General features: G+C 49.4%; 1 protein-coding gene across 1 annotated transcript; it reads left to right on the top strand.

The window, feature by feature from the left end:
* The first annotated feature begins 15,199 nt into the window (after positions 1 to 15,199).
* LOC135385269 (microtubule-associated protein futsch-like) lies at positions 15,200 to 24,664 on the top strand. The gene has a single exon (XM_064614483.1). It carries the CDS (start codon positions 15,283 to 15,285, stop codon positions 24,526 to 24,528), a length of 9,246 nt encoding a protein of 3,081 aa, XP_064470553.1. The 5' UTR covers positions 15,200 to 15,282; the 3' UTR covers positions 24,529 to 24,664.
* Positions 24,665 to 25,024: the final 360 nt, after the last annotated feature.

The following is a 25,024-nucleotide window of genomic DNA, read 5'->3' as shown; positions in this document are numbered from 1 at the left end:
CTTCAGGCTTGTCCCATATGCGTTCTAGAAGGCAACGACACCACATTGTTTACATTTCTGCTAACACAGCCGAAAATGCCTTGTGTTGCAAGACAATAATATAGATCATTAATGCTCAGGGGCAACATGGTTCATCGCGCCTGAAGTGCTCAGCCATTCTGCGCTGCTCCAATAAAGGTGTCGCAATCACCAACCATAACGGCAACAACTGTGTGACGCCGGGACATTTGTGAGCATTTCCGCCGAGGAATGCAGCCGCTTTCACGCACGCAGTCATCTAGGACGCAGGTAGCACTTTACACCGTGTTTGTTCAGCAAGAACACAAGGCAAGCATTCCTCGTCACTCCGTGGCTAAAACAATGATAACATATGATACAGCAACATCATTAAAGAATGTTTACGAGTGCTCACGGAGGTCGCTATTGCTATTTAGGTTCTGTACCGCGAATACTCCCATATGGTCATGTGACAAGCAGAGGGAGGTAAGTGAAGGTGGAGTATATAAGTCCTGTCCAACTGGGCGCAAGACATCATTCCTGCCGAAGAAATCGAGGAAACGCCTCTGACGAAACCATGAAGTCGATGGTAAGATTTCGATACTGTCACTGTCTTACTGATCAGTCAGTATAGAGCGCTGTAAATATGCACTAAACACTCGTGAAATATGTATGCAACTATGCACTAAAAACCTTCTAATGTGCAGTAAAAATCCTTAATGTATGCAATGTTTTGTATTGTTCTTGATACGAAAGCAACGCACCAAATGCCTATTTAAAAAGAAGTGAGTATTTTATCAGAGGTAACACGGTAAAATAAAGCCCCTTCGTTCTGCAGCACACAACAAAGAATATACTTACGCCACAGATTCAAATCATGGAGCTGAAGGCTTTGCGTTCGGGATTCATAAAATAGCGTAAGCGCAGGATAGCTCGTGGACGAAACCCATGACGAAACAAGCCCGAGCATGGGCAACACGAAACATACGCGTATGTTCGTGTTTTTCATGTTGCTTTCGTGTTCACTTTTCATGCACTTTCATACGAGCTATGCCACAACGTGCAAAACATGCATTTATATGCATCATAGAACCCTTCTGATCGTTCCCAAACAAAAACAAGAAGCGTTTTTTCATCGTTCAGGTACGAAACCATGTCGAGAAAGAGGGAGAGGGAAAAAAAATCATGCATTTGCATGAAAATCCGCGATACTGATCACACTACTCAGCTCAATATTGTGTCACCTAAGAGTTCAAATGATATATCAGCATTGAAGTCGGTATTATATTTGCGAACCTCAGAAATTTTTCAGTGCCGGCGATGCTTACGTTGTGTTAATGTGGATAAAATGCGCATAAAAGAAGAATAAACCATGTGTCGTATAAGTTGATAAACGCTACGACAATTGTGGTCAGAGAGTCTCGAATACTGTGAAACGTACTTGAATTTGGCTAATGCATGCAATTAGAATACTTGATGCTGTAGCACTCTTCATGTGCCTCCCGTAGTGAATGCATGCATCTTCATTCGTTAGCTTTCTGAACGCAGCTTTCCCTCGTCGTACTGTGCCTGGCCGTCACTATGGCTTCTGCGGGATACCTTGGCGGCTATGGCCTTGGTTATGGTTTGGGCTACGGACTGGGATACGGCGGACTCGGAGGGTTTGGAGGATACGGAGGATTCGGCGGCATCGGTCTAGGATATGGCCTCGGCTATGGCGGCATCGGTTATGGCGGCTTTGGAGGATATGGTCTCGGATATGGCGGTGGCTTCTATGGATAAGCTACGCAGAGAATATGACTGTGACACTGTTCCTAGTAAACAGCTTGCCATATAGTGCTGCCTATTCTTTCACTGTCTCACGATATCTGTTCTTTTTTTTTAATTCCGTGTTAGCGCCGCGAAGCAACTCACGATATCTGTTTTCCTGGTAGGATTCCCTGCATATCGAGGATCATCGACATCGGCTTGTGAAAGCCCCTCCCCCCGCCCCCTTTAAGTAGCTTCAGTAGAACGTATACCATAAACGACGCTGGCAAATCATAGGTCACTAACGTGTCGTTAGTGACAACAGGGGAGCTATTCTCGACAAAAGTAATCGAGCTCGATAACTTTACGTCACGAACTGTTGGGCAGAGCTACCAGAACACGCTCCGCTCATAGACTCCGCCCTTATTTATCCCTAGCCGGTATCCCTAGCCATCGTCCACCGGTGTCCCTAGCACATGAACAGTAGGAAGGTCGCGCTTTCCTACGACATGGGGGCGCTATGTGCTATACTGAAATAAACGACATGGGGAAAAGGAGGGAAAAGCGTGCCGCATAGGCGTAAACGTGTATTGCAATTAATGTGATGTGGTGATATTCCGTTCACTGTGGAATAACCTTCATGTGCATAGATTGCGAAACATTGCGCATTTCGCCACGTTGGGAGTCAAGCGGCACCACGCTGTAGGCCATGCACTCTACGCGCACATATGGCACGTCGGCACAAATTTCTCTTTCACGATACAACCTACAACCTTCCGCTTCCGGCGAGAACACGCGGAAGGGCGGCCTCGCTGTGATATGGGCACTCCGATAAAGCGCGAAGATTGCAGGATCAAGGGCACGGCTATTGGTTGAGGACGCGTGGCATTCACCTCTGTTCGTCACGCCTTCTTCGTGTAACGAACCATGATAGGCGAGACACAAAGTAATCGAGGTCGATTACTTTGACGAGAATAGCTCCCCAGGTTGTTTCTTTTTAGCTGAAACAAATGTTCATAACAAGAGGAGTTTGCTTAGGACAAAACTGAAAGTATGGCGGCCAGCTGGTGTAGACGCATCAGGAGAAACGTTGAGCCTAAGGACGGAGAGGACAACCATATACACACACAGGGCTCAAAATGGGCTCAAATTAGAATTTTGAGCCCTGCGTGGTTGTCCTGCCCGTCCTCAGGCTCAAGGTTCCTCCTGATGTTTCCTTAGGGCGTCTTTACTTTTGTCGTTGGATTACTCGACGCGGCTGCTGCAAGGAAACCGCATTTGTTCTCAATTAGGGGACTATTTGTAACGCTCACCGGATGAATTTATTGACCTCCGGGATACATTAATATAGGATAAACGCCTGTAAACTGTTTAAAGACAGAAAAGCCGCGAACACCGTCACACACGCGTTACATGTCATGCCGCCATTTTGCATTGTCTCTCACTCTTTCTCCAGTCTCTTCCTCATGCCTTTCTGTCCGCCGCCTCGCTGGCACCCCATCGTTCTGTGCAGAAAAAGCGCCCTTACAGGCGCCCATCCCTAAGCGGTGACCGCTCGGAGAAACTGCTACTTTCACTACATTCGCCCACCCCAAAGCGGGACACGGTTCCGAAAGCGTTCCGTGGTCCGCCCAACAAACACAACCATACACTCAAAAGTTGCACAGAAGTCACACCTGGGCACACTTGTCAGCGCGACAATTGTGAAGGACTACAAGGAATGTCCAACTTCCTCTTCAACCTCTGCCGTTCGCAGCGTTGCGCGTTTCAGCCGGCTGATATGTTGAACTGACTACTTGCCATCACGTTCAGCCACTTCATAGAGGTTGTGTCCACATTGTTCAACGACCTGGGCAGGTCCTCTCCACCTTGGTGCAAACTTTCCAACAATGCCCTCTCTAGCATCTGACAGAGTCATCGTCTGTATCCAGACTAATTCCCCAGGTTCGTAGGTTACTTCCTGTCGTGATTTGTCATAGTTCTTCTATTGGCGAGTACTTGCTTGATTCTGATTTTCACTCGCCCTTTTCCAAAGGAGTCGGAACTGCTGAAGTTCTTCCTCAACAGCTGGCACCTCTGAAGTATCTTCACTTTGTAACCGTGAGGCCAAGGGCGTTCCGACGCGCCGTCCGTACTGAAGTTCCATGGCTGTATACCCGACTGACTCGTTCAGCGAGGTGTTGATAGCGTAACAGAGTGCCGGCAACTTCGTGTCCCAGTCTTTGTGTTTTTCTTCTAGGTAAGCCATCAAATATGACTTCACGTTGCGGTTTGCTCGCTCCACCGGATTGCAGTGTGGGCTGTATGCAGGGGAATGCTGAAGCTCTATTCCCCATAGCTCTAGGAGCTCTCCAAATTTCTTTGCCCGAAACTGTGGGCCGTTGTCTGTGCTAATGATCCTTGGAGCCCCTACCTCGTAGAAAAGACAACTTAGTCGCTCCACAACCTTTTCCACAGTAGATTCCGACAATGCGGTAGCCCACAAAAACTTCGTGAAAGTGTCCTGAATCGTGAGAACCCATCTTTTTCTTCCCGCTGTCAACGGGTATGGTCCCATGAGGTCCACACTTAGTCGATAGGAAGGGAGTTGCCTCAGGACAGAAGCCGCCGATATTTCGAACAGAGACTGTTCGTCTTCTGGGCCCCGAAGAAGAACAGTCTCTGTTCGAAATGTCGGCGGCTTCTGTCCTGAGGCAACTCCCTTCCTACATCTCTACCGGTTCGCTGGATTTCTACTCATCTACACTTAGTCGATAGTTCGGCCCATGAGGTTATCGGATAGCCATTACACCAGCAGGCGTGGTGTTTGTTGCTTTTGTTGTCTGGCATATTGCACAGGATGTCACATAATCTCTCACCATGCCTCGTAATCCAGGCCAGGTGAACTCTTCGGATACCCGGTAGTACGTGTGTTTGATACCGCCGTGTCCCGCGGTTTCAGCATCATGCCATTCGCGAAGGACTTCGCGTATTCGTACTTCTGGGACTATCAGACACATATGACTACCACCATCGTTTTCTATCAACTGATACCAGAGCGTCCCGAGCCTCTGCCATTGTTCAGGATGTTGCTGGCGATATTCCGCGATCCAAGGGCTATTTTCCTGATCCAGAGCCCATTCGTCACTGACATCAAGGGAGCTCACTCTTAGGATGGCTTCGTTGGAGTTTTCCATTTCCGAGTCCTACTCACTGCGGTTCTCGTCACCGTTGTCAACCAAAGGTGAGACTAGGTCACCTGTGGGGTGGCGTGACAAAGCGGCCTCACAGCAGTTGTCACTTCCCCTGGTCTTCTCCATAGTGTACTCGTACTCCTGTAAGGTGAGTGACCACCGGGCCATGCGTGCCGATTTGCATTTGTTGTCCTGTAGCCAAACTAATGCACTACAGTCCGTACGGACTGTAAACTGCCGTCCAAGCAGATATTGCAGGAACTTGTCCACGGCTCTCACAACCGCAAGGCACTCTCTTTCCATGACTGTGTACCTCTGCTGTGTCTCCGTCAGAGTAGCGCTCATAAACTCCAGTGGGTGTTCGAACCCAGTGTCATCGGTCTGCAATAAAACAGCCCCAACTCCTACAACGCTTGCGTCAGTAGCCAAATGAGTGGTTTGCTGAAAGCAGGCAACCTTAGTGCAGGAGTACGAGCCATCTCCTCTTTCAGCTTAGTGAATGCGTCCTCCATTTCTTCACTCCATTCCCATTTTTTCTTGCGTGACGTTGCCCTCGCAAGAGGCTCTGCTATGGATAGCGCGTATTCGAGGTGCTGGCGATTCCAGTTTACCATTCCAAGGAATCTTCTCAGTTCCCTCTGGTTACATGGCCGTGGGTATTCCTGTATAGCCGCACATTTTGCAGGATCGATCTCCACACCTCTTGCTGATATCACGCGCCCTAGGAACTTCAGTTCGTCACGGAAGAACTGACACTTTTCCAGGTTGCAAGTAAGGCCGCTTTGCTCCAGTCGTTCCAGCACTTCGATGAGCCTTTGCTCTAGTTCTTCTCTTCCGTTTGCAAAGATGATGATATCATCCAAATACACCCAGCATGTGCGCCCAACCAGTCCCGTCAGAATTCTTTCAATTATGCCCTGAAATACACCAGGAGAACACTTCAACCCAAAGGGCATCCTTGTGAACTCGTAAAGGCCATTCGGGCCCTGGAATGCCGTGTATGGAATGCTTTCCTCGCTCATTGGCACTAGCCAATAGCCCTGCCGTAGGTCCAGGGTTATGTACACTGTCGAAACCGCAAAGCTCCTTAGTATCTCCCGCATATCACGCAATGGTGCGTCATTTCCGAGTTCTCGCTTATTTAACTCGCGATAGTCCACATAAATCCTAACGCTGCCGTCTGCTTTTCTGACAGGCTGCAGGGGAGAGCACCAGGCGCTTGTACTTCGCCGAATAATTCCCGCCGCCTCCACCTTCTCCACAGCTTCTTGTATCTCCTTTTGCCACGCTACCGGGAGGTTTCTGCGGTAGACGCGTATCGGTGGGCCCTCGGACATGTGCAACTTGCACTGGTCTCTAGGATCTCCCGTCTTTCCAATCCTGTCCGAAAATACACTTGGGAATCTGTCCACCCATTTTGATGCAACGTTGTCACCAATGAGGTCGTTAACGTACATCATATCATCCGTCTGAGCAAACGATCACTTGATCCCGCTTGTCCGCCAGGAGTTGGTGGCGTACCAAAAATGAAGCTCCCAACTGTTTGATCCCTCCATGTGACCTCGATGTCTAATCCACCAATAGTAGTCAGGTTACCGTTGTCATGTTGGTACAGTTCGAGTCGTCAAATGCTGCCCCTGCGAGTGTTGACCTTTCCGCTGGCATTCCGCAAAAAACTGAGGATACGAGGTTCGCATCTGATCCACTGTCACGGAGCACGTGCCACTTTCTCCCCGACCGTCAGATCTATCGCTGGCCGGTGGTGTAGGTCGTTCATGGGCAACCTGTCCGGTCTAGTGTTGATGTCATAAAGTCTAGACAGCTCGTTCACAGATGTTGACACCTCACAGATGAGGTCGCACCCGTTGAGTTGGGAGCTCACTTCTTCCGGGTCCTCCACGCCCGTCTTCTGGAAAGCTAGCATGGTGTCTTCTTCTTCAGACACCAACACACACGTCACTCGCTGTTCCGGGAGAGGTTCACTGTCACGCGGGCTAGGCGGTTGTGGACAGCGGTTTATGAGATGCCCCGCCTCACCGTACCGGAAGCAACTCCGTTTCTCCTTCTGGCTTGTCGCTTGGCTTGGCTTCTGGTTTGTTGAGCCCTCTTTGACAATCTCTAACCTGTCCTTGTCAGCCTGGTCATCTGCCGCTGCCTTCCTTTCCCTCTATGGGTGTCTGCTCCTGTCCTGGTAGGCTACCCACTGTTTTCTGGCAATGGGTCACATCATCTAAGGCATCAAAATAACGATTCAACACCTGAGTCAGCTGCTCCACCGTCGTGCACTCCCGGACGTCTGTCTGCCACTGCAGGTGGGCTGGCAATCCCTCATAAATAGTAGTTACGAATTGTGGCGACGAATCTCGAAATCCTGCTCGATGTACCAGTGCACGGACGCGGTCTACATAGTCCGCAGGGCGCTCATTGCTTGCCATTACAACGCGGGACAGAGCCAGCTGTGCTTCTCGAACTCCACGAGTAGACGTGAAGCGCTCAACAAATTTTTGACGCCATGTCTCCCAGTCACGGAATGTTCGAGCCGCCATCTGTCCCCACTCAAGGGCATGTCCCACAAGACGCTTGCGCAGTGCTACAATTGCTGCTCTGTCGGACACGCCGTAGGTTTCTATCTCGTCTTCTACACGACGTAGGAATAACAGAGCGTCGTCGTTTTTGCCGTTGAACTTGAGACCCTCCAAGAAGTCTCGTGGCACTTCCAAATTGTCATTATCTCTCTGTCTTGAGGACTCACTTGAACGCCAAGGCCCATCGTTGCTCTCCCACCTTGTCCACGGCTGCGTCCGGCGATCACCAGGGTTCAGATGGTATCGAGCACCAAGCAGTGATTCTCTCTCCGGAGTCCCATTCAAGCAAGATTGCCCGTCCACCAGGGCAGCGAAAGGTACTCCCATAGCAACCACTCTTGCGTGCACGTCACTCGACACGCGGGGATATCCAACACCCCTTCTGTCGGCGTTTGCCGCCGCGCCGCCGAGATTCTCTACCTGAACCGTATCGCATTGCACAGACGCATCAACGCCCGGGACTTTAGACTGTCGGCCGCCGTTTCGACATTCTTGGGTGACAATTTTGTCCAATATCTGTGCTAGAGCATCTATCTTCTGGCTCACCTTGCTTTCAAGCGTAGCCATGCTTGCACGAAGCTCAGCGATGTCGCCTTCACGAGCGTTCGCCTCATCAGAGACCTTCCTTTTGTTCTTCGGCATGACCGTCTTGTTGCGTCGCTGATCACGGTTTCTTCAGACGTTGGCCAGTTAGCTCAACTGTAACGCTCACCGGATGAATTTATTGACCTCCGGGATACATTATTATAGGATAAACGCCTGTAAACTGTTTAAAGACAGAAAAGCCGCGAACACCGTCACACACGCGTTACATGTCATGCCGCCATCTTGCATTGTCTCTCACTCTTTCTCCAGTCTCTTCCTCAGGTCTTTCTCTCCGCCGCCTCGCTGGCGCCGCATCGGTCTGTGCAGGAAAAGCGCCCTTACAGGCGCCCAACCCTAAGCGGTGACCGCTCGGATAAACTGCTACTTACGTTACATATTTAACGAATATATTTTCATCAACTTTTTAGTTATTGACTTTAGGGAGCACGTCGCAGTTATTAGTATTAAAGCCAGATGTCCACATGATCCGCTCGGACTACAGATGAAGTACAAAAGTAATCGCAGCTGGCGCTACAGACCCAGCTAATTCACATCCGCCGTCTGCTGCAAACCGCAAGTGATCGTCAAAAGAGCGACAGTGACGTCGGTAACTCCGCTCTCACTTAACGTCACATAAAGATGCCATACGCGATTCAGGCAAACCCTCATCGCGGCATGTTTCAATATTTTTGTTTTGTTTTTCTTTTTTCCTTGCAAGGAGGTTTGCGCATCACCACTACACATGAGCGCTGATCGTACCGGTGAAGGGCAAGAGCCGTGTCCAGCAGGATGAAAGGAGTGATATGGCGAGCGACTGCGAGCACAAGGAGGCAGCAAATAAATGCGTCAGCAATAAGACTTGAAAATCCTTTTGGAACTCCCCTTCATAACGCTACACAACCTTCACACGACCCTACACAACGCTAACGCAGGAAAGCGTGCGCAGGCAAACGACCCTTTAGGTCTTGCTCCTATTCAGCTTGGCTGCGCCGTCTTGCAGCCTTCGCCTTCTTTCGTCGGCGGTCGTCCTCACAGCTTTCATAGCCCATGGCCAGCCCACGCAGACACATCTGAAACTGTCGACCACCACAGCTGCACCTGCCACTGCCGCCACGCCGTCGCCGCATCGGGATATCCATGTGCCCTCTCCTCTTCTCCCCTCGGAGCGCCTCTCTCCACTTCCGTGGCTACAGACACAACACGCGGCAATTCTTGCCTAGCGAGGGCCCCAATGCGAACGCATTAAAAGCAAAAAGAAATACAACACAATGATCGTGAAACATACCGCGATAAGGGTTTGCCTGAATCGCGTATAACGTTTCTCTGTGACGTTAAGTGAGTGCGGAGATATCCACGTCACTGTCGCTCTTTTGCCGATCACTTCCGGTTTGCAGTATCAGACGTCGTATATGCAATAGTTAGGCCTGTAGCGAGCGCTGGGATTACTTTTTTGTGTCATCAGTGGTTCAAGCGGGTCACGTGGAGATCACGCTTTAATATCCCAATGGCAATGTGCTCCCTAAAGTCGATAATTAAAATGTTGATTAAAATATATCTGCTAATTAGTCCACTAATTGAGAAAAAATACGGTTTCCCACTAGCAGCCCAGTGGAGTAATCCAATGACAAAAGAAAAACCGTCCTAAGGCAACCCCTCTTTTATGAGAATTTGTTGCTGCTAAAAAGAGACACCCTGTATATCAAATGAATAAGGCGATTGAATGATGAGGTTTCCAGAACCGTTCTCGGGAACACTTTCCAATCTACTAATGCTCGCCATTAATTCGATATCATTTGGAAATCGCCTAAGAATGATAGCGAAACGGAGACACATTGGTTTCCCTTCTCCCGAATGCCGTGCCATGTCGCCTGTCATGCTTACATCCCACTTTCCTGCATCAGACTTTTTTTTTTTTTTTTTTCACGAACACAAAGAAAACGATACCAAAGGCCACCGAGAAGTCCTTTGGGTACTAGAACCAGCGCAGTGGTGCTTTTGCCTAACACAGTTTGGAGCTCACGATCCTGAACCTTGTTCCTTCGGAATTTGTGTAGCTAACATTTTTCCGCGAGAGGGCATAATTTCATACGAAATAGTACTATCATACATATGTGAGGTCGCTTGCTTCATTCAGAAATGTCACATGGAAGAAAAAGGTGTAGCAGCTTGTCACATGCAGTGACATCGTCACGATCACCTCTATCGTTTTGCGTGCGCGCACCTTCGTGTTCATTAAAACAGACAACAACAACTTTATTGTGAGATGATGAATGGGGAGTTTCATCGCCATGGGCGATACTCGACCCCATTGCTGGTCGTTATGTGGGGAATGAAATAATGAGCCCCTGCACAATAAGGATCGAAGTTCTATGGTGTCCAAAGAGGTCGAAAGAGCTTTGAGGGCAGAGCGTTGGTGGGCTGGATTTGGCCAGGGACAAAAGCAATTTTGATAGAGAGAGGGGGCGAAAGTCCGGAGAGTGCGGTTCGGGAAGGTTGGTAGTGTGGGCAATGACGAGGAATGCGCTCTAGATCTTCTAGAGCACCGCAGTGACAGCATCTGGGAGATTCAACTTGCCTCAAGCGGTAACGCCACTGCGCTGTAAAAGCCAAATCGAGTCGCGTTCGATGAATTAATGGAGCATCTTGACGAGAGGTGTTTCGTGGCATGCGAGCGTTGGATCAACTCTTCTCAGCATAGATGGGGGAGAATGTCAGTTGTCCATTAAACGTTTTTCCATTGCAGAGCACAGTTGTCCTTATAGCTCCTCGTTAGCTCTATAAAGGAGCAGAAAGTGCGATGGAATACTTCTTTTTCTATGTAGCTTTGTTAGCTGCAGCAAAATAATCCATGGTATGTAAAGTAGGTTGATTTTTTACGATAGAATTAACAGCCAATGAGATATTGCGACTGAATGATCAAAAAAAGAACCTGTAATATGCCTTCGGAAAAAGACCCATCGTACTGTCTATCCCAGAGACACAGTTAGTGTAACTGTTAGACAACATAAAAGTACTGATATAGATCTTAACAACTGGCCAACATTTCGACAACAACCGGTCAACAGTGGATCATCTTCTTCAAAAGTGCCCATTCAATACTTTCCCCATATTTTCCGACTTTTCTCTGCACTCTCAGTTGGGTACTTGAGTACTCGACAGGAAAAGCACTTGGAAAAGGTACTTGATTTACAGTACAAAGCAGGGAAAGGTGACGGGCGTGTTTTCGTTACGATTTCAATTTTCGTTTCCGTTATTCTTTTCCGAATACGTAGCCCGAACACCGTAACTGCTATACAAGATGGGCCAACTGAACTCCTCAGCATGCGCAACGTGCAGGGTGGAAGTAGACACAGCACTGCAGACATTACGACACTGCACGCGACACCCTCAAAGGACGCCTGACTGCTCTGGGACACACACACACATAGACCTTCCTGTATTACTTGGCCCTGTGCGACACTCCCGTCAGTGGTGCGTCACTCGAGCTTTCCTCGGCGTCCTCCACACGACAGACCTCATGACAAAAGACAAAATCATAACAAAGACAAAAAAAAAACAATCTATAGAAACATGACCGCAACCTGTAGAGTGTCGTGCTCAAAGCCTGGGTCCAGCAACTGAAGATGACGTGACGAGAACCTCCATCCAATGCCGCGCTCATATAGGCGGACGCTCTCAATAGAAAATAATACTACTGTAGCAATGGTGAGAAAAAACAAATCGTATGCGAGCGTTCTCGTGTTATGTCGTGGAGTCTCCTGTGTTGGTTGCATGTGTTAAAGGGACAGTCTCGTCCGGAAACCCATCTATGAAACCGATACCACTAGTTCGACATCGGCCGACATTCTACTTGGTTACATCTTTTCGTGGGAAAAGTGTTTAGATATTAAATGAACGAATTTTTAGGATCAGAGCCGCTTCCGCAAATGAAGAAGCTACGGCAACGTGACGTCACTCGCTAAGCGGAGAAGTGAGAGGGCGGTGTTCAGAGGGGAATGGCGCATTCTAGACACCTCGTAACTCTGCGAGACACCCGCGCATTCGTTTTCTCAAGGTCGCGCCCTCATTGGTTCTTAGGGAGTGACGTTTTCTCGTTCACCCGGAGCGGGAATTCCGGCATACTCTCAATATCTGGCGTCTACTCTTGTCATGTATTCCATCGAATAAGAGTCAAACTACGCCACTATTTCGCGTGGGATTTTGATGCTCTGGTCTGTGGTTCACGAAGAGTACAATTCATCTCTTTCCTCGTGCGAACGCGCCCTCTATCGGATTGCGCCGAGTCTGAGTTGGAGGGTATCTGGTATGGAAATTTCGCGGTTCCGCTGGATGCTTCTCTCTTTTTGATATGCGATCGTGGTGTGATTCCAAATTCCCAGTTTCCCGCTGTTACATCTTCCCCTGTTTGTTATCGGCTGTAATGAGAGAGGAGGTCGGAATTCTATTTCCGCTCCCACCGGACAAGTGACAAAACAGTATATCGGCGTGCCCTCCCGTAAGACATGGGGGGCATACCTCCATGCGGCCGTCTACCGTCTGTTCATCAGGCCAGCAAGGGTTGGACCTTCTAATGGGAAGGCTGATGTTATGCTCCGTGGCATATCCGAGGAGTCCCCAATGTGGCAGTACGCTGAATATGTCTTCCATCAATTTAGAAACCCTCTTACACGGTGACGGCCCCGCCGAATTTGAAAGGAACTGGCGAAATCATCGATGCATATTGCACATGCGTAGCAGGACAACGAATTCATTTTCATCCGTGTGCCCTCTGTTAACTATTTGCAAGAAAAAAAAAACATCCTGAGAGTTTCGATGCAACCTCCCACGGTGTAACGTACACGATACACGTAGCTAGTCCTGGTGAATCTTGTCGTCGTTCGGGGGGCCTGAAGATTCATTCGATATTTACCCAGGGACCATTACGTATATAAGAGTTCCATTATCGTAGTACGCTACAAAATTAACCTTGACCTACCGGGTACAATATGCTGCCAGCAAATCTGTGAATGATTAATTGGCTCTCACCGCTTTCTGGCTTCACCGACCCTTTTCACTGCTCGTACTCATGTTTCTCTTCGGTTAAGATAATGCTTGGCTGAAGGAAACCTATGTAACATCTCACAATCGCTTCTGCGATAATAATTTTTGCAGCCCAATGCTACACAGTTTGTTGGGATCACAGCTCAAAATACGGCAGAAATCCGTCGCACCGATGTTTGTTTTCCTACCACATAGGAAACACGTGGGAGGCGCCAGAGGAGGACAAGCGCCCGCGCATGCGCGCTGAACAGGGAGAAAAAGGTCCATTACACTGTAGTTTCGGCCAGCGCCATGCCCGAGCGGGTTAAGGCGTTAAGGCGTTCCGACATCTGTATGTCGTTCATAGACACAGTTGCTTCGCGGCGCTAACACATAATTTGAAACAACAACAACTACGGTTTCGAAATTGACTGAAACGGATGCGACCATACCTGGGAAACCATGAGTTATGACGACCTTGAAGAGTAAGCGGCGGATGCACCATCGATATCTAATATTGTGCTTCCATGCTCTCGTGTGGTATTCAGGGCATATATTACAAGGAATGAAGTCACCAAAATATAAAAATAAAATGGAACGTCATTCATGCCATCACAAGAATAGCCATCACCCGAATTCAGTACCGGACGATCATTTTCGTTTCCGTTTCTGTTTCCGGTAATGGAGGACTGTGATATGTGTTTCCGTTCACCATCTGCAATTTCAGCAATATACTATACCGTTTCTGTTTCCGTTACGTCTGCCGTTTCCTCGTACAAAATACACAAGTTGAAATGAAAGTACAAGTACTCAGGAACTTACTTACTTCATGATGATGATGGCAATAGAGAAAATATGGAGATGTGTATGTAGTTACTTGAGTACTTGGTGCTTCAAGTACTCCCCATATCACTGCTCCTCTCTACGCGGGTGCTACGTCACATGGACCTGAATACGTCACGTCAGGAGATCGCGCCGGCCCTCAAGGTCGTGCAGCACAGCTGTTGGATGCTCTATCAGGGAGATATTGTAAATTTAATTGCGCAGGGACAAGACACGGCACAGCGAAAATATTGTGCATGGTGAACCCTTTACATTCCATGGACATTTGTTGACGAAAATTACGAACTAGTACAGAGGCATCCACATGTTGTAAGAAAATATTCAACAGCCACAAATGCCACAACACCCTGCGAAACGCGTCCGAGTCACATGTGGCTATCGCTAGAGGCAAAAAATGACTATAAAAAACACTCAATTGTCTGGAGAGTTGTCCGTAATTTAAGGGCATCAACAAAACGCACCCCGGAATGACCGACCAAACAATGCACAATCAACTACTGTGGTTGAATTAATATAATTCAAAAGCAAACAGTATACATTTCTGCTCTGAAAGTTCAAGTTCGCTTTTCTACAAACTTTCGCACTTACGCTTATCATCGGTCAAACGGTCATCTAGTATTTCCTTCTTCCTGACGCGAACTATTTCAATGTTGGTGAACAGCTAGATACAAACCGAGAAATAATAACACACGGAAGTCTGCGACAAGCACTTACGCCTCCTCTTTATGCATAGGCTCGTGGCAAGGAAAAACAACAGCTCTTCGAAGCGCTGTTGCCTTTTCTATGCGGCTGTATGCGCCGCATAGCTCACACTCTACGCTGAAGAGAAATAAGTTCAGGTGAGACGCTAGTTCTTTAGAAAGCTATACGAAGGAACAAATCAAATTCAAAAGGGCTGAAAGGAGACGAAGGCGTCTCGCGATTCCTGTCTGCGGGTACTTTACTATCACATGCCATCTAACCTACTTGATCATCTCTTCATCTTGATAAATACTTGATCATGAAGCACGCCTGGGCTTAAGTATTATTTTTAGACGCTCAAACATAGTACATCCACACGGCCGACACCACACACAGTCAGAAATGATTGACTGATCACTGCGGATTCTCGTAAACAAAACGTTGCACGGTAACGAGACAATGACGAACGAAATTCTCGAGACGGTACACGTAGAAACACGTACTTCAGACGCAGTAAAAGATGACGAGACTCACCGAGGCGTGAAGAAGATGAAGGAACAACTCTCGCTAGTTTGTGCCAGGAACACGGCCGTGCAGCGGCACAAAATCGAAGTCTTGGGGACTTCTACTCACCGGGTGTGTGGATCAAAATGGACTCAGGCAAAGGTCCAACGAAGAATCATGGTTCCGCGAAACACGGGATGGCCCGACCGGCGTCGTCGGATGCACCCGTCCTTTCGCATGACAGCGAGCAGTTGGATGCACAGGAAACCCAGTTGTTGACATGCCACGGATCCGAGAGAGTGTCGTCTTTACCAAGCATATCGGAACGTGAGACAACGTGTGAGGACAGCTGCAAGATGTCTGCAAGCAAGTTCCTTCTGGGTGACCCCTACAAAATTGAGGACGTTGACATTGTGTCCTCGTCACGACCCCTGAAGAAACACGTGGATAGAAGAACCTGTTCAGTGCCCAACTTCTCAACGCAAGGTGAATCGGAGCTTCAATCATTTCATGACGGTGCTGAATACTTCACTCGTACTGAACTTAGCCTACTTTCAAGGCGCGAAGACTTGACGTATCCGGAGCGTGATGCAGTGGAGGCTTTCCGTGTGTCGTACTGTACCGGACCGCTAACGAGTAACTCACTTTCTAACGCTCACATAACTGAAACGAGCCGCAGTGTAGGGGTACTGCCTAGTGTAAAAGCCACAACGAGACGTACAAGCCAAGGTACCGCACAGACCTCTGCAACGTCTTCCACGCCGTACATCAAGGGAGTTCGACGCAGGATGACAGTAGAGACTGTGACGACTACCGTCACGGATAGGAAAGAAAGCATCAAAACTGTTACCCACACGAACACGGGACTTCAAGAAACGGATGCACATGCAGATGAGGTAAAGAAAATTGATGAAAGAAGAAAGCGCCAGGAGGAAGTATTAGAAACGTACGGGTCCGTGCCGGAGGCTGCTGCTCACGAAGTACCACCAGCAGCACAGCCAAAGGAAGCTTCTACTGCAGCGCCAACAACCAAAGTAGAGACTGGCACGGCACTGCCCTCCCACATGTTGAAGCCGGAGAAGGTAGCGCAGGCTTCGCATTCCGACGAGAAATTAAAAAAGCTAGAGTTTCAGGAGGCCGAAGACAGACCATCGAAGGAACAGAAGGCATCTGTTAGTGGAGACGAGGATGAAGACGTTATGGAGGAACCCCCACCATCGCGTTTTAAGAGTTTTAGGCGAAAAGATTCCATCGCTGTGACTAAACTCCGAATGATGAAACAGCAAGAAGAAGGAGCGAATAAATATGATGAGGAAGAAGAGGAGGAGGAGGAGGATGAACATGAAGGCGACACGAGACGTCCCACCTTCAGAGCCCCTACTGTTATTGAAGAACCAACTGAAGAGGAGCCCAAGAGAACTCCAGGTATTTCAGAGCTTGACATGGCTCGCTTAGCAGCGATTAGTGAAAGGGCTGCCAAGGAAGCCTCTGCGGAAGAGGAATCGCCTGAAATTACTGAGTCGCCGACCGAAATGGAACCACAACTTCCGACTGCAGAAACTTCGGATAATTTACCCCCAGTGAGTACCCACAAGGACAGAGGTGAGGTGACTACAGAAGGCGTGCCTGAGAAACCCGATATTGCGACACATGCGCAGGCTGCTGTGGATGTAACTACAGCTGGTGTTGGTGTAGTGGAAGAAGCACTTCCTTCTACAGTCGAGCTGGTGCACCCGGAGCGTGCTGTGGAAGAACCGACTGCAAAATTAATTGCAGCAATTCTGCCCGATAAAGACGTAGTAGTAGCTCCAAAGCCGGTTGCGGAAGCTCAAAAGCAATATGATCTGGAGCAGCAAAAAATTCAAGAAATAGTGGGGGTAGATGAAACCGATGAAGCTAGAAGAAAATATGTTACTGAGGGCGTACAGCCACCTCCAGAAACTTGGGTTGTAGAAGCTGTAGGCGTAACCGTACCAGTGCAACACGAAGATGCAGTTCCTAAGGAAGTACTTCAAGAAGAAGCACGGGAAGACCAGCTAGTACCAAGAGAAAAACTTTTGACAGAAGCAGCTGAAGAACCCGTTGTGCAACCTCTTAGTACGCAACTTGTGGAATACCAAAGTGAACCCGCGGTTGAAATGAGCAGGGACATTAAATCTCAAGAGCTAACCGCTATAAAGGAACCTCCTCCGAAAGATGTTCCAGGTGCAGCGGATGAAACAAAAAAGCACAAACTCCCACATGAGGACGGCATATTATCTCCCAAAGATGGACGGCCTAGATCGCGCAGAGGGTCGAAGAGAACGTTGTCTCCCACTGGCCATGAACAGAAGCGTGTATCATCAAGAAGGTCTTCAGGTGCGACCTCCCTCGTTTTATATCAACCACCTTCAGAAGCGAAGGAGGACGAGGGATTAGACAAAGCGAAGACAGAGGCACTCATAACGCCAACTGTCCAACAGCGAAAACCATCCTTGCTGAAACCTGATGAGGATGCCACAGAAAAACTCAAACATGGTTTTAAGCTCCCTGAAAAGCCTCCGGATGCGTCTGTAGCTGAATACACGACAGGATCTGCAGGAGAGGAGTTGAAAGCAGGTCCGCCACCAGAGACTACTGCACAGAAAGTCAGCAAACCTGATGAAAAATTAACACTACAAGACGAAACAAAAGTGGAAGTTCCTCAAAAAACAACGCCGTCCGAAACGTCCTTGGAAGAATATGGGGCAGGCTTAGTAGAAGATGTGGAGCGAAAAGTGGAAGAGGGACTATCAAAAGGGAAAACTGTCGAGAAAGTCGCTGAAAGGCCGTCAGAAACGTCCCTTGTGGAACGAAGGCCGTCTTCCGCGGTAGTAGCACCTGAACCTGAATTGCCCACATCGCGCAAGGAGTCAATAAGAAAGTTGTCTCTCAAAGAGGAAGCCGCAGAAAGACCGTCAGAAACGTCCCTTGTAGAACGAAGGCCGTCGTCTGTGGCAGTAGCACCTGAACATGAACTGCGCACATCGCGCAAGGAGTCAATAAGAAAGCTGTCTCTCAAAGAGGAAGCCGCTGAAAGACCGTCAGAAACGTCCCTTGTCGAACGGAGGCCGTCGTCCGCTGCAGTTCCACCTGAACATGAACTGCCCGCATCGCGCAGAGAGTCAATAAGAAAGTTGTCTCTCAAAGAGGAAGCCGCTGAAAGACCGTCAGAAACGTCCCTTGTGGAACGAAGGCCGTCGTCCCCTGCAGTTCCACCTGAACATGAACTGCCCGCATCGCGCAGAGAGTCAGTAAGAAAGTTGTCTCTCAAAGAGGAAGCCGCTGAAAGACCGTCAGAAACGTCCCTTGTGGAACGGAGGCCGTCGTCCCCTGCAGTTCCACCTGAACATGAACTGCCCGCATCGCGCAGAGAGTCAATAAGAAAGTTGTCTCTCAAAGAGGAAGCCGCTGAGAGACCGTCAGAAACGTCCCTTGTGGAACGAAGGCCGTCGTCTGCTGCAGTTCTACCTGAACAAGTACTGCCCACACCGCGCAAGGAGTCAATAAGAAGGTTGTCTCTCAAAGAGGAAGCCGCTGAAAGACCGTCAGAAATGTCCCTTGTAGAACGAAGGCCGTCGTCTGCTGCAGTTCCACCTGAACAAGAACTGCCCACATTGCGCAAGGAGTCAATAAGAAAGTTGTCTCTCAAAGAGCAGACCCCTGAAACGTCATCAGAAACGTCCCTCGTGGAACGAAGGCTGTCTTCCGCAGCAGTGGCACCTGAACATGAATTGCCCACATCGCGCAAGGAGTCAATACGAAAGTTGTCTCTCAAAGAGGAAGCCGCTGAAAGACCATCAGAAACGTCCCTTGTGGAACGAAGGCCGTCGTCCGTGGCAGTGGCACCTGAACATGAACTGCCCACATCGCGCAAAGAGTCAATAAGAAAGTTGTCTCTCAAAGAGGAAGCCGCTGAAAGACCGTCAGAAACGTCCCTTGTGGAACGAAGACCGTCGTCCGTGGCAGTGACACCTGAACATGAACTGCCCGCATCGCGCAAGGAGCCAATAAGAAAGTTGTCTCTCAAAGAGCAGACCCCTGAAACGTCATCAGAAACGTCCCTTGTGGAACGAAGGCCGTCTTCCGCGGCAGTGGCACCTGAGCATGAACTGCCAACACCGCGCAAGGAGTCAGTAAGAAAATTGTCACTCAAAGAGGAAGCCGCTGAAAGACCGTCAGAAACGTCCCTTGTAGAACGAAGGCCGTCGTCTGTGGCAGTAGCACCTGAACATGAACTGCCCGCGTCGCGCAGAGAGTCAATACGAAAGCTGTCTCTCAAAGAGGAAGCCACTGAAAGACCGTCCGAAACGTCCCTTGTGGAACGAAGGCCGTCGTCCGTGGCAGTAGCACCTGAACATGAACTACCCGCGTCGCGCAGAGAGTCAATAAGAAAGCCGTCTCTCAAAGAGGAAGCCGCTGAAAGACCGTCAGAAGCGTCCCTTGTGGAAAGAAGGCGGTCGTCGCTGGCAGTAGCACCTGAACATGAACTGCCCACATCGCGCAGAGGGTCAATAAGAAAGTTGTCTCTCAAAGAGGAAGCCGCTGAAAAACCATCAGAAACGTCCCTTGTGGAACGAAGGCCGTCGTCCGTGGCAGTGGCACCTGAACATGAACTGCCCACATCGCGCAGAGGGTCAATAAGAAAGCCGTCTCTCAAAGAGGAAGCCGCTGAAAGACCGTCAGAAACGTCCCTTGTGGAAAGAAGGCGGTCGTCGCTGGCAGTATCACCTGAACATGAGCTGCCCACATCGCGCAGAGGGTCAATAAGAAAGTTGTCTCTCAAAGAGGAAGCCGCTGAAAAACCATCAGAAACGTCCCTTGTGGAACGAAGGCCGTCGTCCGTGGCAGTGGCACCTGAACATGAACTGCCCACATCGCCCAGAGGGTCAATAAGAAAGTTGTCTCTCAAAGAGGAAGCCGCAGAAAGACCGTCAGAAACGTCCCTTGTAGAACGAAGACCGTCGTCCGTGGCAGTGACACCTGAACATGAACTGCCCGCATCGCACAAGGAGCCAATAAGAAAGTTGTCTCTCAAAGAGCAGACCCCTGAAACGTCATCAGAAACGTCCCTTGTGGAACGAAGGCCGTCTTCCGCGGCAGTGGCACCTGAACATGAACTGCCCGCGTCGCGCAGAGAGTCAATACGAAAGCTGTCTCTCAAAGAGGAAGCCGCTGAAAGACCGTCAGAAACGTCCCTTGTGGAAAGAAGGCGGTCGTCGCTGGCAGTATCACCTGAACATGAACTGCCCACATCGCGCAGAGGGTCAATAAGAAAGTTGTCTCTCAAAGAGGAAGCCGCTGAAAAACCATCAGAAACGTCCCTTGTGGAACGAAGGCCGTCGTCCGTGGCAGTGGCACCTGAACATGAACTGCCCATATCGCCCAGAGGGTCAATAAGAAAGTTGTCTCTCAAAGAGGAAGCCGCAGAAAGACCGTCAGAAACGTCCCTTGTAGAACGAAGACCGTCGTCCGTGGCAGTGACACCTGAACATGAACTGCCCGCATCGCACAAGGAGCCAATAAGAAAGTTGTCTCTCAAAGAGCAGACCCCTGAAACGTCATCAGAAACGTCCCTTGTGGAACGAAGGCCGTCTTCCGCGGCAGTGGCACCTGAACATGAACTGCCCGCGTCGCGCAGAGAGTCAATACGAAAGCTGTCTCTCAAAGAGGAAGCCGCTGAAAGACCGTCTGAAACGTCCCTTGTGGAACGAAGGCCGTCGTCCCTGGCAGTAGCACCTGAACATGAACTACCCGCGTCGCGCAGAGAGTCAATAAGAAAGCTGTCTCTCAAAGAGGAAGCCGCTGAAAGACCGTCAGAAACGTCCCTTGTGGAAAGAAGGCGGTCGTCGCTGGCAGTAGCACCTGAACATGAACTGCCCACATCGCGCAGAGGGTCAATAAGAAAGTTGTCCCTCAAAGTGGACGGCGCTGAAAAACCGTCAGAAACATCGCTTGTGGAACGAAGGCCGTCTTCCGCGGCAGTGGCAGCTGAACATGAACTGCCCACATCGCGCAAGGAGTCAATAAGAAAGTTGCCTCTCAAAGAAGAAGCCGCTGAAAGACCATCAGAAACGTCCCTTGTAGAACGAAGGCCGTCGTCTGTGGCAGTAGCACCTGAACATGAACTGCCCATATCGCGCATGGAGTCAATAAGAAAGTTGTCTCTCAAAGGGCAGATCCCTGAAACGTCATCAGAAACGTCCCTTGTGGAACGAAGGCCGTCTTCCGCGGCAGTGGCACCTGAACATGAACTGCCCACATCGCGCAAGGAGTCAATAAGAAAGTTGCCTTTCAAAGAGGAAGCCGCTGAAAGACCGTCGGAAATGTCCCTTGTAGAACGAAGGTCGTCGACCGCCGAAATAGCACCTGAACATGAACTGCCCACATCGCGCAAGGAGTCAATAAGAAAGTTGTCTGCCAAAGAGCAGACCCCTGAAACGTCATCAGAAACGTCCCTCGTGGAACGAAGGCCGTCTTCCGCGGCAGTGGCACCTGAACATGAACTGCCCACATCGCGCAAGGAGTCAATAAGAAAGCTGTCTCCCAAAGAGGAAGCCGCTGAAAGACCGTCAGAAATGTCCCTTGTAGAACGAAGGCCGTCGTCCGTGGCAGTAGCACCAGAACATGAACTGCCCGCATCGCGCAGAGAGTCAATAAGAAAGTTGTCTCTCAAAGAGCGGACCCCTGAAACGTCATCAGAAACGTCCCTCGTGGAACGAAGGCCGTCGTCCGTGGCAGTGGCGCCTGCACATGAACTGCCTGCATCGCGCAGGGGGTCAATCAGAAAGTTCTCTCTCAAAGAGCAAGCACCTCAAATACCGTCGGAAACCTCCCTTGTGGAACGGAGGCCGTCGTCTGCGGCAGTAGCACCTGAACATGAACTACCCGCATCGCGGAGAGGGTCTAGGAGAAAGTCGTCTCTCAAAGAGCAAGCTGCTGAGATACCTTCAGAAACGCCCCTCGTGGAACGGAGGCGGTCGTCCGTGGCTGAATCACCAACAGAACACAGACGGAGGTCTGTGACTGAGTCACCTATAGCTGCTCCAGAAAAGGAAGAGCAAGAAGAAGTCTCCAAAGGTACGCCATCCGGAACGTCACTTGTGGTATATGGGGACGGCTTAGTAGAAGATGTGGGGGGACAGGTAGAGGAGGCTATACCGAAAGAAGAAACTAGCGAGGAAGTAACTGAAAAACCGTCCGAAATAGTCCTTTCGGAACAAATACGGCCGTCCGTTTCCGAATCACCTAAAGGTGAACTGCCCACGTCTCGCAGAGGGTCGATGAGAAAGTTGTCTCTGAAAGAGCAAGCCCCTGAAAGACCGTCAGATACGTCCCTTGTGGAACGAAGGCCCTCGTCTGTGGAAGTGGCATTTGAACATGAACTGCCCACATCGCGCAGAGGGTCAGTGAGAAAGTTGTCTCTCAAAGAACAAGCCCCAGAACTACCGTCAGAAACGTCCCTTGTGGAACGCGGACGGCCGTCCGCGGCTGAATCGCCAGCGGAATACAGACGGCGCTCTGTGCCTGAAACACTTGAAGCCGCTTCAGAAGAGAAAGAACCCGAAGAAGTTCCGTCCAAAAGAACGCCATCCGAGACGTCACTGGTAGAATACCCGGTGGGTCTAGTAGCAGATGTGGAGAGACAGGTAGATGCTCTACGAAAAGATGAAACTAGTGGCAAGGTAACCGAACAACCGCCGGAAACACTCATCGCGGAACATGGGGAGCACGAGGCACCCCGTAAGAAGCCTAGTGGGAAATCTTCTTTGAAAGCACACGAGAAAGAGGGCAAGTACCCTGAAGATATACCACGGAAAGGTGTAGGAGCCGAAAAAGCGGAAGAAGAAGTGTTCGAGCAGTCATCTGACACATCACTGGTAGAGTACCCTAAAGGCACCCTGGAGAAACAAGTCGGTCCACCAGAAAAAGCAACACTAGGTGTACCGTGTGTGAAGGCAACTCAAGAAATTTCTGACACGTCAATGGAGGAGTTTCATAAGGGTTCACTCGGTGAAAGCATCCCGGAAATAGAGAAAGCTAAGAAATTGCCAGCCCATGACGTTGCAGACGAGATTCAATTGCAGCAGGAACCTTCCGCGCCTCGAGAAGAAGACACTGAGCTTCCTCCATTCCTTCAAAAGTCATCCGACATGCTACTGTCAACGGAAGGGCCCTTTGCTACGCAGGAGACACCTCCTCTTATAGGTGAAACCTTCACAGAACCAGAACCATCTTCCGTATCGAAAGGGAGTCCACTTGCGAAGAAAAAAAAGTCATTAACAACTGAATCGCCGTCGACCGAATCAACAATAGAGCTATCAGGGGCACTGCCAGCAATTCTTCACCAAGCTCCATCGTTGTCTGAGCCGCAACCTCAAGTATTAGAAGAACCACAAATATTTGAAACCACAGTACCAGCAGGTGAGGTAGCAGAACCAGTGCTCCCCGAAACTGCACCAGTTTCACATGGTGAAGAGCCTACTCAAGAAAGCAAAAGAGAATCTGCACCCGATCTATCTCACATAGCAGAACTGTCTGATTTCCGTCTGGAACTTGATTTGACCACTGTGCCAGCTGCAGGGGCTGAGCCCAATAAAAAGCGCTCAGTCAAAGAAGTTAAAAACGTTGAAAATACAATCATGACATCGGAAACCCAGGAAGTATTCTACTACACAACGGAGAAGGTAATTAGGAAGCACATCTCGGAGACAAGGGTGACAACAGAGAAACGGTCCTATACGGAGGTCATTGTCACACCCCGTGACAGTGATTTTTTGCTTCCCCCAGTTGGCGAGGATGTAGAGCTTGTACCTGCTTCTTCAGATAATATGCACGAAATTAAGAAAATGTCCGAGAAGACAGTTACTGATGCTGGGGGATCGCAACAAACACATGAAAAGACCCTTTGCATAGAGTGCACCAGCATGTCTGAGGTGAAAGAGTCCGAAAACATGAGGGGAACCTGGAGGGCCAGACGTGCAAGCCTGCAAACGAACACTGAGTCCCGTGAATTCATTGTCGAACTAGATAAGCCTGTGACAATGAACAGTACGCTCGATGCATCAGCTGATTTTGCTCCAACTGACTTGAAGACAACACCAAGCACACATACTGCAGAAAGCGAAATGTCAGATGCTCCGCTGCAGGCAGAAGAGGTCATTGCTGAAGGCTTGGGTGTACCTAGGCATGATTCTAGCCACTCGGACGTCACCTTGGGGATAACAATAGGGGAACGTGATGCCTCGGAAATGGCGGGAGAGAATGTTACATCGGCTTCTGACCTAGTTTCGAAAGAGCAGGAACTGATTGCGACCATCAAGAACAGTGCCCGTCCTTATAATCCCAAAAGAGGTGATCGTGGTGAATCGTGAAGCTACGATCATTTGGAAGTGATCCCGGGGTGCTTTGAACAGACAAAATCGCAATATTTACTAAAAATAGCGACGTAATATCAATTTCAATGGATCATGTAGTCCCTGAATCTGAAGTAAAATTCGTGTTCCTGGCTATGCTGTGCAACGCGCCAAAACGTTGTTGTTCTGGTGACGAAGTTTACCTACTTCATTCTAGTGCAAATGATGATGACGTGCGTATCGTCACGAACAAGACTTTTCTGTGAACGATGTTCCGGCTATAATATCAGCCAACATGGCTATAACTAGTCTGTTTCGTAAGAGGACCCTCCCTACAGATCGCAACCTTGAAAAACAAAAAGCGCGCTTTCTTCCTTCCTACAGTTTGTTTTGAGGGTGTATACTATATGTGACTCTTCCACTTCTACAGAGTGACCAACGAAGTTAACACAACCGTTACCCCTCGTTTAGGATATTGCCCACACCGCCCGTAAACCTACCTAACCTACCTACC

Source organism: Ornithodoros turicata, chromosome 2 (assembly GCF_037126465.1).
Source record: "Ornithodoros turicata isolate Travis chromosome 2, ASM3712646v1, whole genome shotgun sequence".
NCBI classification, from domain to species: Eukaryota; Metazoa; Arthropoda; class Arachnida; order Ixodida; family Argasidae; genus Ornithodoros; species Ornithodoros turicata.
This window is presented reverse-complemented; position numbering and strand designations above follow the sequence as displayed.